Source organism: Ictidomys tridecemlineatus, chromosome 7 (assembly GCF_052094955.1).
Source record: "Ictidomys tridecemlineatus isolate mIctTri1 chromosome 7, mIctTri1.hap1, whole genome shotgun sequence".
NCBI classification, from domain to species: domain Eukaryota; kingdom Metazoa; phylum Chordata; class Mammalia; order Rodentia; family Sciuridae; genus Ictidomys; species Ictidomys tridecemlineatus.
The window spans coordinates 38,773,912-38,790,409 of record NC_135483.1 but is presented as its reverse complement, the minus strand read 5'-3'; the positions used below and the strand labels follow the sequence as shown (position 1 = coordinate 38,790,409).

At 44.4% G+C, this 16,498-nt stretch overlaps 1 protein-coding gene across 1 annotated transcript in view; it reads left to right on the top strand.

Moving 5' to 3' along the window:
- The window catches only part of Ptdss1 (phosphatidylserine synthase 1), a 66,051-nt gene extending 53,327 nt beyond the window's left edge, over positions 1-12,724 (top strand). The window contains exons 10-13 of the mRNA XM_005316323.5: positions 1,933-2,032; positions 8,881-8,949; positions 9,730-9,799; positions 11,636-12,724. Of these exons, the coding sequence (XP_005316380.1) occupies positions 1,933-2,032; positions 8,881-8,949; positions 9,730-9,799; positions 11,636-11,745 (349 nt within the window). The 3' untranslated portion in view covers positions 11,746-12,724. The remainder of the gene's footprint in view (positions 1-1,932; positions 2,033-8,880; positions 8,950-9,729; positions 9,800-11,635) is intronic.
- The last annotated feature ends 3,774 nt before the right edge of the window (positions 12,725-16,498 follow it).

Below are 16,498 nucleotides of genomic sequence, written 5' to 3'. Positions count from 1 at the left end.
GATTGGTCATTTCAAAGTTCCTCTCCTTATAATGGGGGACAAGAGGACAGCAATAGGAAAAGAACCGATTGGTTAACATCAGATTATTTCCATTTGCCTCTTTTTGTGTGTGTAAGGATTAAGGCAGAAGGAGCTTCATTTTCATGCCAGTTAAAACTGACTGTTGGGGAAGGCTGGTTTTTCTCTCTCCTGGGACTTGAGCATGAGTGACTCCACTTTGATTTTTAGCCTGGCCTATTGGGACCTTCAGCAAGAGCTTAGTTGAAAACAATGGCTTCCTAAAATTTCTGTTTGACAAAGGAGGCAAAAAACTTTGAGAAACTTATGTTTTAGTGGTATGACCTGGGTCGAGAACAGAGGGGTCACAGTGGAAGATGTGTTTCCTGCCCTTTCTAGTCATCTGTCACCACGTTTTAGACAAGTCTGGTTGAATATCCAGATACCTTGCATAATAAACCCCAGACATTCTTTCTGCCTTAAGGGTAGACAGTCACACCGTATCCCAGACCAAATCCCCAATGTAGGAGTCCTTCAGGAAGTCTCAGTCAAAGATGGACTTCCTACCACTGTGCAGGCTGAAGCAATAGGAGTCTTAACTTCCATCTGGCATTAAAATGATCACTGACTAGACTTCAGGATGACAGCAAAAAGCCTTCTGTGTATTCCTCAACCAGAATTAGGCTTTCTCACACATAGGCTGCTTTATTGGGGAGAGGGGGCAGTGGTCAAGTGGTCTTTATAGATCCAAAGCAGCTCTCCTTAAACCTTGTCTGTTTGGGGTTAGGGGAAAAGACAGTCCCCAGCTCTCTAAAGATAATGTCAATCTCTGTGCTTTACCGAAGTGGTTCTGATTCCAGGCATTCCATTGTTTAGAGCATGCCACATGTGACCTTTGTGTCTGCCAGTAGATAGGGACCAAGGCCATCTGGTTCCCTCTTGCCTTTTTAGGGAATACCCATGTGAGTGTGTCAATTCCTGCATGTCCAGATTCTGGCTTAAGCAAAGAACACAAAAAATTTTTTAAAAAGAAAAGAAAAAAAATGGAGTCCTGAAAATCATGTCCTTCTGGCCATTCCTATATCCTCACCTTCTCTGTTCCTGCCTTCTACCTCTTGAGTCTTTATAAAGGTCTACTGTTGTTCTTCAGTGTTTTAAGTAAGGGAAAACAAAGAGGTGTGTGAGTTTTTGGTTGTGGAGAAGGGGGGGAGTATTTTACCACTTTTGTATTTAGAAACATTTCCAAATTGAGAGACTAAAGGGTTTGTATCACCAGTAAACACAGAGGATTTTGATCTGGAAATCCTTAGAAGGCTGGGAGTAAAGGTGATGAATGCTTTCAAGTTATTGAGAGACTCTGCTCAGAAGACTCTCACTCTGCATAGTGAGCTGCCTTACAGAGGTGCGAGATACGCTGGGCCTGAGAAGGCACCCAGGGGCATCGAGGCCACCCTAGATGGTAAGAGAGGCTCTGAATTACATGATCCTGGGTGCCTGTAGCTGTTCAAATCTGTGGGTCAAGATTTTGGTTTGGGAGGAAGAAAAAGATGAAAAATATTATTCTAAAGAAAGTACAGTGGGCTAAAACAGTATCATTTGGTAGGGTAACCTTCCACCTTCATCTGGGGCAGAAAACTTGTGAACACTTAACATTTTGATTCAATTGTACACATTTCGGGTAATGTCTGTGGCTAATAAGATGAATTAGGAAGTCACGTCTATAATCCCAGCAACTCAGGCTGAGGCAGGAGGATCACAAGTTCAAGGCCCACCTAGGCAACTTAGTGTCACCCTATCTCAAAATAAAAAGGGCTGGGGATGTAGCTCAGTGGTAGAGCACTCCTGGGTTCAATTCCCAGTACCACGAAAGTAAGTAAATAAGAAAGAAAAGTTGAATTAAATTTATATTTAACCTCTTGTTTTCTATCTAATTAGGGTCATTGGTTTCCTGGAAGCTATTGTTTGCATAAAATTTGGACAAGATCTCTTCTCTAAGACCCAGATACTTTATGTTGTGCTTTGGCTTCTCTGTGTGGTAAGTCACTGCGGTTTTTTACCTGAGGTGGTGTATTAGCTGAGCTCCCTGGTGTCTTGGAAGTTAGCAAGAGGAATAAAGTTCTCTTGTGCATCAGGTTTCCTTAGAGATTCAGAGGAGGATATTCTTATAATAACCCCAGATTGACCATCAATCTGAAGTTCAAGAATAAAACACCGATGACCGCCCAGCATCTGAATTGGGACACCTTGCCTTGGCAGGTTCCAGATAAGTGCCCTCAGCTGGGGCAGCACCCATGCACTTATTTTATGGACAGGACTTTACCCGCACATGCTAAGCATTTAAGTACTGCCATGAAGGGACAAGGGACAATGCCTCTTCCTTCATCTCATCATAATGGCTTATACATTTTAACATGCATGTCACTGTATGTCACTTTATACATGTGCATATATAAAAGTGACATGGTTGGTAGACAGTATAAGAGCTTTTGAAGGTGATCAGATCATGGGATTTCTGCCCTGTGGACCAACTTGAGGACATCAGTCTGTGTGAGAAGAACCTCTGCCCGAAAGGGAGTTGGCCAGAGGGCTGGTCGCCTGGCCCAGGGCTCCAGCTCCATTGTCCCCACGCTTTCCTCTAAACTTGAAATTTCAAGTTCTTCCTAGCTTGGACATTCTGTCACTGCACTTCTTCGTTTGCTTGAAGTCATTATTTTAGAGAGGAGTTCTCATTTTACATTTGAGCTTAAGAGTTTTTCTTTGCTCTATAAAATTCATTTGAGCTTTAAAAAAATGTTTGTTTTGTTTTTTAAGAATATTTTAGAGATACTTGCAAGTAAAGATAATAGATGTCCCCTTAGGTATCTATCATCTAGTGTCAGCAGTAACGAACTCACGGCCAGTCTTTGTCCATTTGTACCCTTTCCACTCTCCCCGGCCCAAACTATTTTTGAAGCAGATCCAACTTTAACATTTCAGGATATATCCTAATGAAAAATGCCTTTTTTGTTTTCACTTTTTATAATCACCATTGTATTGTCACATCTGAAAAAGAACTAACAGTATTTCTTGAATATTATCAAATATCTGATCCATGTTCAAGTTACTAATTTTGACTTAAATTTCATGTTTTTTACAATTTCTCTGAACCAGTATCCACCCTTCCCAAGTAGTTGTCATGCCTCTCCAGTCTTGTTCAGAAAGTTTCCCTTTGGTCTCTCTCTTCCTCACAGCGTACTTGTTGAAGAAACCAGCTCTTTTGTCCTTTAGATTTTCCCACAGTCTGAATTTTACTGATTTCATCTTGTCCTGTAATTTGACATAATTTTTTGTCCTCTGTATTTTCTATTATTCAGCAGTTGGATCTAGAGACTTAATCATGATTCAGGCCTTTTTTTGTGGAGTCTATTTTTAGAGTTACTTGTTATGAGTCCTAACAGTGCCTGGGCAACTTGAACCTGTTGCATCCTGTTTCATCTTGAACAATATCAGGGAACAGAACAATATCTCTTTTCTACTTAAAAGAATTAATGCTCAAAAGTATTTTACCAGAGTAGGGAATCAGGGTGTGTGTTAGATATACGTGGAGATTTTCTGCTGTTCTTAGATTTCTCTCCAGCACAGGCTCCTCAGGTTTGGATTGGAATGTGGTCTGGCTGCCTGGACAGAGGTGGCTGCTACCCTTGCCTGGAACCAGAGAGCCACAAGATCCACAGAAAGGGTGATGCCTGCAGGGTCCCTGGGAAGTGGTAGAGGGTCATTCTCACCACAGTGCCTCCTGGGCCTCCCAGGTGCATGTCATACATAACCCTTAAGTCCTGACCCCTTAAATCCCCAGTGTGATGGAGTTTATTTTATTCACACCTGTCTCCTCAACCTTGCACTTCTTGATTACAAAGAATAAGTTTTAATCGCTTAAATCCCGGTGCCCCCACTGTCTTGAGCACAGGGGCTGATGTGTAGGTAACGCTTTGCAAATGGGTGGAGAAGGAAGAATGAGTGGAGAGACAAACACACAGAGTCATACAGGTGGACCGAGACATTCAGACGGAGGCAGTGAGAGCTGCCAGTGGCTTAGGAGGATGGTGGTCTGTGGAGGAGCAAGAGTGAAGGGGGTGAGTTGGAGGAGGAGATGGAGAGGACCCCTTGCTAAGGAAGGGCTTTGCTGGCTGTAGGTGGAACCCCAGAAATTTTTGAGAAAACAGTGTGGTCTGATTTGTGTCCCAGAGGAACACCTTTCAGGTTTGGGGGTCTAGAGGGAAGATGGGTGGGGCCTGGGGGTGCAGTCAGAGGGTGTTACGGGGAAGTAGATAAGGAGCAGTTGAGATGGGACCCAGGCAGAGATGTTGAAGTGCAGAGAAAGGTCTGGCGTAAGAGTTGGTCAAAGGTCAACAGGATGCTTTTCTTGTGATAGCTGGGAAGGGACTTGAGGGCAGCTCCAGGCTTTCCAGTTTGTGTTAATAACAGACTGGGGGATGTGGGAGAAGCCATGAAAGGGGGAGCACACTTGGTTTAGAGTTGGGGTTGGAGAGACCTTTCACATTTACAAGTAAAGGCATCTGTTTCTTTGGCAATTCTGTCTGTCCAGTAACACTGGGAAGGCTCAGGAGCGATGTCCATGTGTAGGGTTACAGAGATTAGGTTCCCCATCTAGGCACTGGCTGTGGGGTGGGATTAGGTGAAGAAGTACAAGCCATATCTCAAAAGGAGAAACTGACTGAGCACGAGATTCCAGGGAGCAGACACATTTAAGAAGTGAGAAGGCACATAAGGAGTAACCACAGAACAGCAGGACTTTGGAGACAAGCAGAATCCTTTGAAGACCAACAGATTGGCATGATCTTTGATGAGAGACATGGAGAAGGATGTGGCTCAAAAAGAGGCTTCTAGATGAGATGACCAGGGGTCCTTTATTATTTCTACTATTATAACAAATAGATAATAAGCTTAAAGAAGGAAAAAGTTTATTTGGCTCACAATTTTGGAGGTTTCAACCTATGATCATCTGGCTCCATTGCTTTTGGGCCTGTGGAGAGGCAGCACGTCATGGTGGGAACACGTATGGAGCAACTTCATGGCCAAGAAATAAAAGAAAGGAAAGAGGGAGGGCCTAGGGTCCCTCCAAGGACAGCCCTGCAGTGACATAAGACTTCCCACTAGGTCCCACCACTTGAAGGTTTCCACCAGCTCCCAGTAGCCCAAGCTGGGGATTAAGCCTTTAACACATGAGTCTTTAGGGGAGATTCAAAGTCCAGACTATAGCAGGTCCCCACTGCCTTGCACATTTACTGATTGAAGAAGCATGGCAACAAGGTCCTGGCTTTTTTTCATATCCACAGCCTCTGTTAAAGAACAAGATTGATGTCTAACATAGGAGTGAGGGCATCATAATTCAGCAAGAGAGCATTAAGTTACACCCTGCCCTCCCCCACTACTCAGAGAAACAAAAGCCCCCAATCATTCCCCTTGCTTGGCAAAAGAACCTACACAGAGCTTGAGATGAATGAGGAAGCAAAGATCTCGTATGCTGGTTGATACGGTTGTCCAATCAATCATCATAAATTGTCATGCTCATTCCCACACCATGGAAGCCAAGCTGAGTTTTGACCCTCATGGCCTCCAACACCCACAGTCAAACGCCCAGCTCTCACCCTGCAAAGTTTTCTTTTCTCCCTCCCCTTTTCACCCCTCTTTAAACAAAATCTGTACAGTTACTATTTTAAACCTGGGCCTTGACATTTTAAGTGGGTGCATGCCTAGATTCCCAGAGGTGTGACTGCAGACCTATAAATTATAAGCTTTTGTCTCCTGGGATAAGTATAAAATGGGCTTCTTGTACTCAGGTGATGTTGTGGATCTGGCAGCCATGGCTTGCCCTTTGTGTGGCCATCATGAATGATAAGCACCTGCCGCTGCCACCTGCCAGTGTTTGCCTGGCTTCTCTGTAAACCCAGCTCTGTCTGCTGCTTGCTGCTGGAGAGAGCTCCTACTGCTGCCACCTGCCCTCCCAAGTCTGGCACTGAGGAAGGGATGAGCCCTGCGCTCCTGCCCTCTGGTGGCCAGAACTTGCAATGATAGTCTAGTGGTGTGATATGCCACCCGACTCCCAGCCCCACCCCACAGCCAGTGCCTGGATGGGGAACCTAATCTCTCTCCCCTGTATGAAGCCCAGGATGACCTGTTTGTTCTTTGTAAAGGACCTATCACACACATAGTCTATTCTTTGCCATTCATCTCATGCGATGAAAACAGTACATTTAAAGTTGGCATGTGTAAGAAATCTGGGCAAGTACTAGAATATACTAGAAGTTAGAAGTCATTTTCATTTTTTAATTTTAATATAGTCACTCTCTGCCTGACTCTCTGATGGGAGAATATGAGCTTCTTTTAATCTATAGAAGTGTGCCAGCTTGCATATGGATTTAACCCATTTTGTCCTAGATGTGAAATACCTAGAAAAACTTAAGTTGAGCCACAAATATACCACTTATGATAACTTTGAAATAATTGTTATATTTGTAGAGGTCTCTTCTTTTAAAAAGCAGTAGGTAAATGATTAGTGTTTGTGTGTGTGTATTTGTATGTATATACAAGAAAACATAAGATATGTATATGTCAATATATAAGAAAGCATGAAAATATATAAAAAGGACATATAAGCTCTTTATTATGATTTCCAACCCACTTTAGTGCACCTTCATCATTTTCATTGAAATATTTACAGAATTGAAAACTTGAGACTCAGTGGGTTTGATATAAAATGAATTAGTGGCTCTTGTGTTTTATGTTCTCTTGCCACCATGTCACTCTTGCCACCATCACTATTCCCACTTTGTTGATGTGGAGGGGCACACCAGCTAAGCACTGGGCCACCTTTCTGTTTTGGAACTTAAGAGGACACTGCGCACTCAGCAAACACTCAGCAATTATTGCTGACATTTAAAGGAACTGGGCTGAACCAGACTCCAAGCTGCAGGGTCGAGAGATCACAGCCCAGGCCTCCCCTACCTGTCTTGGCTCCACTCACCAGACCATAGGTTGCAGAGCAGATACGGTTGGCATTTAATTTTCTCATGATGCTTTTATTTCTTGGGTAATGGATAAGTTAGGTGAATGGATAGAGATATAAAGATATGTAGACATGAAATCAATATTTGTTTATATCAATAGCCATCTCTAAAACTTGGACCCAGGGGTATTGAGAGATCATGTTTTCCAATGCACTAGATGTGCATTCTTAGGAGCCCATTCAGCTCTTGAAGGTTTAATTCCTCTTCTGTAAAATGTAGGGGAATAACTAATGGTCTCTGAGGTGACCTTCTAGATCTGAACCTGTGATTCTTGGAAATAACTTAAAGTATTCTCCTAAGAAGAGAGGGTCCCACCATGATTTCACAGTTGTTCCCATAGTTGGGGTGAGCTGACAGGTAATGACAGGTATACAGGCATCTGCAGGGAACCCAGCAGGAGAGATGAGGCTGATTAATGGGATGGTTTGGTGTAAGTGGCTCCCGAAGCTTGGGTTCTGAAGGACAGGCTGTCACTTTGTTTTGGTTGCCTCACTTGCAGCCTGGAAGGTAAGGCCAGTCCTCTCTCTGCCCTTCTTCTCTCCCCTGGCTCTATGGAGCCAGAGACTTTCCTTTCAGTTTCTTGACATATTTTGAAATTTTGGACTCTTGTACAGTCATCCCTCAGTGTCCATGGGAAATTGGTTCCAGAAGACCCCATAGAAACCAAAATCTACTGGTACTTGGGTCCTTCATGTAAAATGGAGTAATATTTACACCTAACCAATGGCTCCTCCTTCTGTGTTCTTTAAATCATCTCTAGATGACATACAATACCTAAATGTAAAGGCTATGCAGATAGTTATTTAGGGAATGATGATGAGAAAAATAAGTCTGCATGTGTTCAATACAAACATAATTTTTAAAAAAAATATTTTTGGTCCATGGTTGGTAGATTCCAAGATGCAGAACCTATGGATGCGAAGGGCTAAGAGTATATACTTTTTTTGCTTAACTCGGAGTGTCCTTTTGCATAGAATCTTCGGAGAAGCTTGCTTTTGAGAGGCTTATGTGGCTCAGCCTTTCCTGAGGCAGGAGATGGACCGAGGCCCATGACATCTTGGGTGTGGTGCCAGTTGAATGGCCACGAAAACAGGGCTGGAGGCTGGCCCTGCCTCTGAGTGCCCACTGACCAGCCTTTCTCATTACACTCAGGGCCTTACAGAGCATTTGTTTCCTCTTTATGTTTCCTATCTACTTAAAAAAAGAAAACAAAAGAACCAGGGTCAAGGTGGGGTTTCTGACACAGAAAAGCCATAAAAAGCGAGGGCAGCGTTGTCCTGCTGAGCTCTGCCAGGACACAAGGGTGTTTGTCCTCCATGACCTCAAGCACCATCGTGACCCAGCTGAGTAAAACTTCCTTTTCATTCAGAAATCCTCTTCCCCACGCTGAGCCTCTCTCCCTCTCCCCAGTGATAGGGAAGGGTGAAGAGGATGGGCCATGAAAATCAGAAGCCCAGAGCCACATGTCCTGTCTATGGAACTTGCAGAGCTGCTAGGAAACACATCCCACCCTCTTTCACGTCTGAAGTGGCCTCTTGTTCTGAGAGCAGCCTCACCCGGGGTGACTGCGGCCTTCTCATCATCTTTCCTATCAAAAGCTATGGGTGTTCACCGCTCTCCCAAGCCCTGCTCATCCCCTGGGATCCCATCTCTGCCATATCCAGCAATTTTGTAAGCAGCATCCGTAGACGGGTGGCAGAAATGCACTGAGCCAATTTCTGTGAATTTGCACCGAAACCCTGAAGTTCTAGAAAATGGGGAACTTCTGTGCATCATCATTTATGAGCAGCTTTGTGCCTGCTGTTTTGTCTTCCAGGCCTTCACTACATTCCTCTGCCTGTACGGCATGGTTTGGTATGCGGAGCACTACGGACACCGAGAAAAGGTACAGAAGGAGAGCAGAGATGGCCTTGGTTTGAAATAGCTGCCTGTTCTTGGAGGGTTGCCTCCCAGCTACTGATGGAAGAAGGTGGCTAGGTGGCCCCCTGGCAGCTCTCCCCATCTCACCCCTGTAGGGACCTGACTAGGTCAGAGTTCATGCCTTGTCAGTACTGGCCCTGCTGAGGCTGGCCTCTGTTAGTAGGTCAGTATTTTTGTAATCTTCCTTTTGTAAAGAATTTAAATCTTAACTACATGCTTTTTTGTTTTTTGTTTTTGTAGTGCTGAGGCTTGAACCCAGGGCCTTGTGCCTGCGAGGCAAACACTCTATCAACTGAGCTATTTCCCCATCCCTTTAACTATCTGTTTTTTTAAAAAAAGGAAAAAGTGGGAGAGGCCTGGACCAATCTGGGAAGGCTGGGTTTATTCCTGAATCTTCTACTTTGAGCAGACCTTCTGAGTCCCAGCCCAGGCTTCCCATCTGCAAAACATCTGCCTGTCCTCCTCTTAGTAGTTAGGAGGATTAAAGTAGGAAACAGGTGTGAATGGGTTTAATAATGTTTTTGTAAAGTAAAAAATCATGCTTTCACCCTTTACTCATATCTTTAGTCTCAGGAGCTAAAGGCACATTCTAGAAGGTGATTCTGTATGTCCTAGCAGAAAAGCCTTGATATTCCAGCCCAGACAGTCATGAGGTTTTTGTCACTCCCTGGTGATCTCAGCCTAGGATCCCTGAGCTCCTCCCTGACATACCTGAACCCCCTCACTAAGCTGTGTCTCTCTCTAGACCTATTCAGAGTGTGAAGATGGCACTTACAGTCCAGACATCTCCTGGCATCACAGGAAAGGTACAAAAGGTATTGTTGCTTCGTTCATTGTTTAAAACTTTACTGGATCCTCTGCCCCTGCAAGGCCCAGTAGATTTGGGATCAGTAGGCATCCCCTGAGTGTTGGTGGCATAGGCCTCAAAGGTTCTCAGACCTGCTCATTGAGTACCACCTGTCGCTTGTTAAGCCTTCACAGAATCTGCAGAGGTGCTTGCTTTTAAGAGCTTATGTGGCTCAGCCTTTCCTGAGGCAAGAGATGGAACAAGGCCCACACCATCTCCAGCACCCCAATGGTAATGTTCTCCCTCTTGGCTTTCCCAAGAGTGGAGTTAGGAAGAATTGTGTGCTGGGAGGAGAGGACTTTCGGAAGAGGTGGATCAGTTTAATCACATTTTTCCAGGAGCCAAGTAGAGCAAGAGGAATATCAGTAGTGTAGTTAGGGACCTCCATTAGCCTCTTTCAAGAGCACATTTTGGAAAGAATGGGGCCACTTGATATGTGAAAGAATTAGATTTATGGAATAGTGACACTAAAGAGATCCCATTGTTCCATTCTTATGAGCTGATGAGGAGGCAGGGCTAAGGGGAGAGAGTTATGAATGCTAGAAACAGCTCCCAGAATTGCCCAGAGAAATTGGGGCCTGAGAATAAGGGAATTCTCCTGAGCAATTGCCCTCCCAAGTCCTTCCAGGGCCATCATGCTCATTAGAGATGACCCTGGCCAGACACTAGTGTGCATCCTGAGTTGGTGGCCACCCTCGTAAGGAAACTTTCTCCCAGATCAAGGAATCATTCAGCAGCCCCTTGGAATGCTGATGTCAGCAGGCAGAAGGTTCCCCGACCTGCCTTCTCAAGAGCCATCCCCCTACAGATAATCCTGGGAACTTCTGATCTTCATTGGAAGAACTGAGCAGTGATAAATATATTTATTACATGGAATAGAGAAAAATGAAACAGTCAAAGTCTTCAGAATGGTAAAATAATCTTTTAGACTAAGACCAATGATACTTTGAAGACAGAACTCAGAACATTTTTTTTTTTTTAATGACTATCTTAGAGATTTCCCACAAGGTTGGATCCAAACCCAGGAACCCAGGGACAGAGAACCCTCTGGCTTGACTGCTAGGTCAGGGGTTGGCTGCAGATGCCATCAGAAGATAGAACCAGCCAATATGATTGTGATTCCAGGGCTGTACATCATGGGCAGCAGGGACCTGGCTCATAAAGGTGTCAATCTCAATATCAGCTTTAATTTAGCCAGGTGTGATGGTGTACACCTGTAATCCCAGCTACTGGGAAGGCTGAGGCAGGAGGATCACAAGTTCAAGGCCAGCCTATTGCCAATGTAATAAGATCCTGTGTCAAAAAAAGAAAAACCTTTCATTTTATATTATCACAAATCCTTGCAATTTAGCATTTGGAGACCTTGGAATGTAGCCCCTCAGGATATAGAAACTCAGGTAAATCTGTCCTTTTGCAAGGCTTTAGCCTTTAGCCATTTTAACAGATTGTGGTTTAAGTTTTAATTGTCCCTCATTTGTGCTTTGATTTCATTTGTAGTCTCACTTATGGTCCCCATCACACAATCTACCTTACAGGTGTAAAATTCCTCAGGAACCATCTTGATTTTGTGGGGCTGTTTCCTGACACAGCTGAAGCACCAGCTGAACTCATTCAGTGCCCAATCTCAGTGCCTGGCTTTAGTTTATAAATTGTGGCCACTAGAGGGAGAGCGAGTATCAGGAAAGAGCCTGTTCTTAGCTGGTGGTCCAGGACGGACTTGAAAGGCAGAGCTATAAATCACACGAGTAAAGCCCTGGCAGCTCCACAGCCCAAGGTGACAGTGTATTCCGATTCCTTTGCCCAGGTTCTGAAGACAGCCCACCCAAGCATTCAGGCAACAGCGAAAGCCATTCTTCCAGGAGAAGGAACCGGCATTCCAAGTCAAAAGTCACCAACGGAGTTGGGAAGAAATGAAAGACCCTGTTTAATCAAAGATGCTTCAGAGAGTGCCTAGAACTGAGAGGGAAACGGAACTCCTTTGGACCTCCCTCATTTGGACCTCCCCGTTAGGAGATCAAAATGTACAGAGCAAACAGGAAGAGGAGAGGGAACTTGGGGTGGGGGGGTCATCATTTGAGAGTGTAAGTCTTGTTTCCCATAGACTTTCCCACACCAGGCAGACCATTGCCTGGATCCTTTGCCAACTTGGGGTCTCTCCTAACTTCATCACTTGGCATGCGGTCACCAGTAGCAGTACAGTGTGTTGGAAGGAAAAAGTAGCTATTTGCCACAGTCGAGAGCAGCTCTGTGCCTGTGTGTTTTGTGGATGCAGCATGAACATCTCTGTTCAGACATGGTTTTAACGAACTGTTAATGGACTGGTCACCAATGTTTATTTTCATGAATTTGCCTTTCCATTTGATTGATTTGTTTAAGTTCAGTCACTTCTCCATCTTTTATTTTGTTGTTGTTGTTGTTGTTGTTTTCAAGTTAGGATGCTTAAAAGCTTTCAGAATCCACTGCTGAAATTGAAATTGGGGGAGGGTTTTGTGTTCCTGTTTAGCAACCTCAGCCCCCCTTTATAAGACCATCAGCCACATGGCGGGTGAGCTACAGGCTGAGGAGGGGTCAGCTGCCTGAGTGGGAACCTGGGTAAAGATCAGAACCTTTTTTGTTCCATTCCAAATGTCCTTTGTCCAGACTTATCCACAGCACACAACAGCGACCCTGCTAGAGGGGCAGTGAACGCCGCAGCTCCAACCCCCAGGTGCCTTTTACATGTGCTTGGTTTCCTTCCACTGTGTGTTGCCCACATTGTCTTTTAGTCCCAAGTGAGGTGCTGGTGAGTATTACCTTTCATCTGTGCCATGCTCTAGAACATTCTCCTCATAGTTCACCACCTCTGATGGTTCCCTATTTGAAATAAAACAGTTCACATTTAAGCCCCTCAAAAGTCTGTCTCTGCAGAATGCTCATTTCTTTGCATCTTATTAGTATTTTCATCACTTGTAAGCAATCTCTGTATTTTTCAGCTGACTTTAGGATCGTGTGTGCGTGTGTGTGTGTGTGTGTGTGTGTGTGTGTGTTATATGGTGAGAAGAAAAGACAAAAAGTGTGTACTTTAAAGGGCTTATAGATATACGTGTCTTATTTCTTACCCTTCCCAAGTGATTCTTAGGGAATGAACAGCACAGTCATTGTTTTTCACTATGGTCATGGTTACTGAGTTGGATTTTTTTTCCCCTCTAATAAGTGGCCTGTACCCAGTTGATTAGCTTACAGATATAAACTCGCTGAAAGCAATCTTTTCCTCATTTCACAGAACACAAGGGTTTCAATATCTTTTTTCCCTTTAAGGAAATCTTTCAACCACCAGAGTGTTGTGTTTTTCTTTGTCTGCAAAAGAATTCCAAGGTGAAGGGGTTAAATGAATCATGCAAAGCCAGGGTCACATCTATGCTCTGGGCGACTACTTGGTTCAGAGCCACCCACAGACTTGCTCCCACAGCCACACGTGACATGGAGAGGAACATCAGCAGCCTCTGGCCCCCATGATGAGTAAGGGAACCTGCTAGAGTAGACACAGCTTTGAGCTTTCCCACGCTGTCTGAGCAGCATCCGCAGCCTGCCCGTAGAAGCAATGAAGAGAGGGGAAGAGATATAAAACCTGCCTGTATTTTTCTTTTTTAGTTTACAACTAAAGGGAACACCTCTATCTGTATGTCATGCACATTTGCAGGGCTTTGCACATGCTAGGCAAGTGCTCTGTCATTGAGCCACATCCACAGCCTGCCTGCACTCTTGTAACCCATCAAAGGGTCTTTTTTTTTTTTTTTTAACATAGGCACAATTTTGTAAACATTGATTTGCAAATAAGAGAGCTTGTTTTATTTCACTGTCTACATTTTCCTTTTCAGAGCTTGGAAGGCTTGTGCACCTAGTGTGTCTCTCCCTCCTTCCTTGTGCCTGTGGCTCATCACTAAGGATTTTTAGGTTCAATTTTCCAGGAGATCTGGGCCTGGCCTGTAGCACTCCTCCGATAGTCCAGTTCCACTGAGAGGCATGTGTCCCTCTCCAGAGAACCTGTGGAGCATGAGGTGAATGTGACTTGGCATATGCAAGGAGAAAAGTCCGGATTTTCTGCAGGGAAGGCCTCAGATACTCTCCTTATTTCCTCTCTCTCTCTCTCTCTCTCTCTCTCTCTCTCAGTTCAAACTTTCTTTTTTACCTTTAAGTAAAAGCTCTTGATCATAGTGGTTGCAAATCCAGTACTTGCTATGGCAGGCTAAATACTGTGGCTGCCATTCTTCCTCCAAACCATACTGCTGGGCTTGGCCTACTTTTCCACCCAGCTCTATGGAAATGGATCTCACATTGATGGAAAGAGAACACATTTCTCAAAGCCTTAACTTCATTGCCAGAAATTATTGATTGTAAATGACCTGATGTTCCCTATGTGCAAATTGCTGTCTTTAAAGACACCTTTGCTTAGGGCAGAAAGCACAAAGAATGTTTTATGTACTTTTCTTGGTAAGTCACATTATATTGAGTGTTAGATGCATTCCCCCTTTGTCATTCTTGGTCTTTCCAGGGCCTCTCCCTGCTTTCCTTCTGTCTCTCTGCACCATTTGTAGAAGACTTGCCTGAACTGCTCTCATGGCTACACTAGGATGTTCCATTGCCCCATTAAGAACTCACGATACGAGGCCTCCTGTAAATGCCAGGCTGATTTCCCAGGACTGCTTCTAGAGTAAGCTCATGAACCCAGTCTCACCAAGGGGAAAGAAAACCTGTGACAAAATACTCCAGGTTCAGCCCTACTGATCTTCCTGCAGAAGCCACTCTCTTTGTAGCATCCCAGAGTGATAACTGTTTTTGTCAAGACTCACCCTTTGGAATTGGACTCCTGGAGTATTTTGGCCCTCACAGAGTCACCAGAAAGGAGGTATGTTGGATACAGAAGGGAAGACTTAACAAGATGGGAAAGACAAAAATGTAACCATTAGAAGCCAGACTCAAGTGAGCCCTTTAAACATGGGATGTGTGTGTTGGGGGGACAACATCCATGCTCTTTGGATCATGCTCAGTGGCTGCTAGGAAATTCTGGGCCTACCACGGTATTTACCAGGTGGATGTTGTTTATATCATTTTTATTGTTATGATAACTAGCAATCTCCCAGTGTGACTTGCAGTGTTCAGTATATTTCCCATTTGTATGATGGGCCTCAGGATGGATGGTGGGCCAGAACCCTGTTTATCCACATTCCATTACTTAAGGGAACACCTCTATCTGTATGTCGTGCACATTTGCAGGGCTTTATTTGAGATCTGGTTCTTTGAAAGGGCTCAGACCAGTGGGCTACAGTCTTATTGCTAATGCATAATTCTTTTAAACATTTACCCTCACATTTTATTCTAAATCTATGATAGGATGAACACAGGCAAAGTGTGCAATATGGGAATTTGATGCATTTTGCTATCTTCTGTGAGTTTAAAGGAATATTGCCTACAAAAGGAGGAGAAGTAGTTGGATATGATTTGTTTAGGGTATGGGCATGCTGAATCATAAAAATCTTGTTTCTGATATTCACTAAAAATGCCTTTAATCCACTTCAGAAATTTCATTGATGACTTTGTTTACCCTGATATACCCTTTCTTGCAACTTGGGTGGAATTTTGAAGCTGCCCTCATCCTCTGAGATGATATTTGTTGCCATCATCTAACACTGTTCAGAAGTTTTCAACAGGTCCAGGTCCCTCTTTTGAGGCCTCCCGTGGCTAAACTTGATCTTCACCTGGTGATGCTGTGGTACTCTAGTTCTCTGGCTAAAAACCAGTTCTATTTTCAGCACACCTGGCTGGCCAAAGACAGGCAAGCTTCTGTCCCAGTCCTGGTGAAAGGAACTCTTAAGCCCCCAGTATTATTTGTCCTTAGAGTAAAGAGAAGGATGTGGGTGAATCCATTTCTCTCTCACAAAGCTCAGGACAATAACATCATTCAGAAGATAGCATTTCCCCAGGGGCTTGGCTTTCACAGCGGAGTGAACCAGCCACCCAGCCTCTGATTGCTCTGAGCGCATGCTTGTACTTCTTGTGCCCTGATGTTAATTACTGTTGTTTCTTTGGTGCTGGAAGGTTCTGAAGACATCGAGCTGCAGGGGCTAGCATGCTGTCCATCAGTGGTATCTTGCAATAGCAGGAAGGCCCACTCAGCTGCCTGACCTTCATTCCCAGCAGTCAGACACCAGTATTCTAGCGCAGGGTATGTTCCCCTTTCTGGATGCTGAGTAAAGGTGACTCTTGTGGCCTTACAAACCACGGGAAATGAGGTTTGTCTAGCTTTAAAAGAATCAAAAGAATTGAGACCAAAGAATCAAAACATTGCATTTTTGTGTCTGGAATGTCCACATAATAGCCTTAATTGTAGGGTCCAGTTGCAGGTAGCGTTACAGAACGCCCCATACTGGGAAATCTGCATGAAAAACCTAACTAGTCCCTCTGCCTTAACCCAGGGCTGTTTGGGCTCTTCCTCCTCTTCTGACCAAGGTGCATACTCCTGGGCTGATGAGGTATTTCATGGGTTCAACCTGGGAAGGGCTTATGAAGGATCTCCAGCTCTCACAATGTTATGGATCCCCCATCTTCCCTTCGAGGGGATGACGTCCAGGCCAGGAGCGAGGGATGAGTTTGCTAGGTGAAAATATTTAGAGGACTAGAGTCCTCAAAC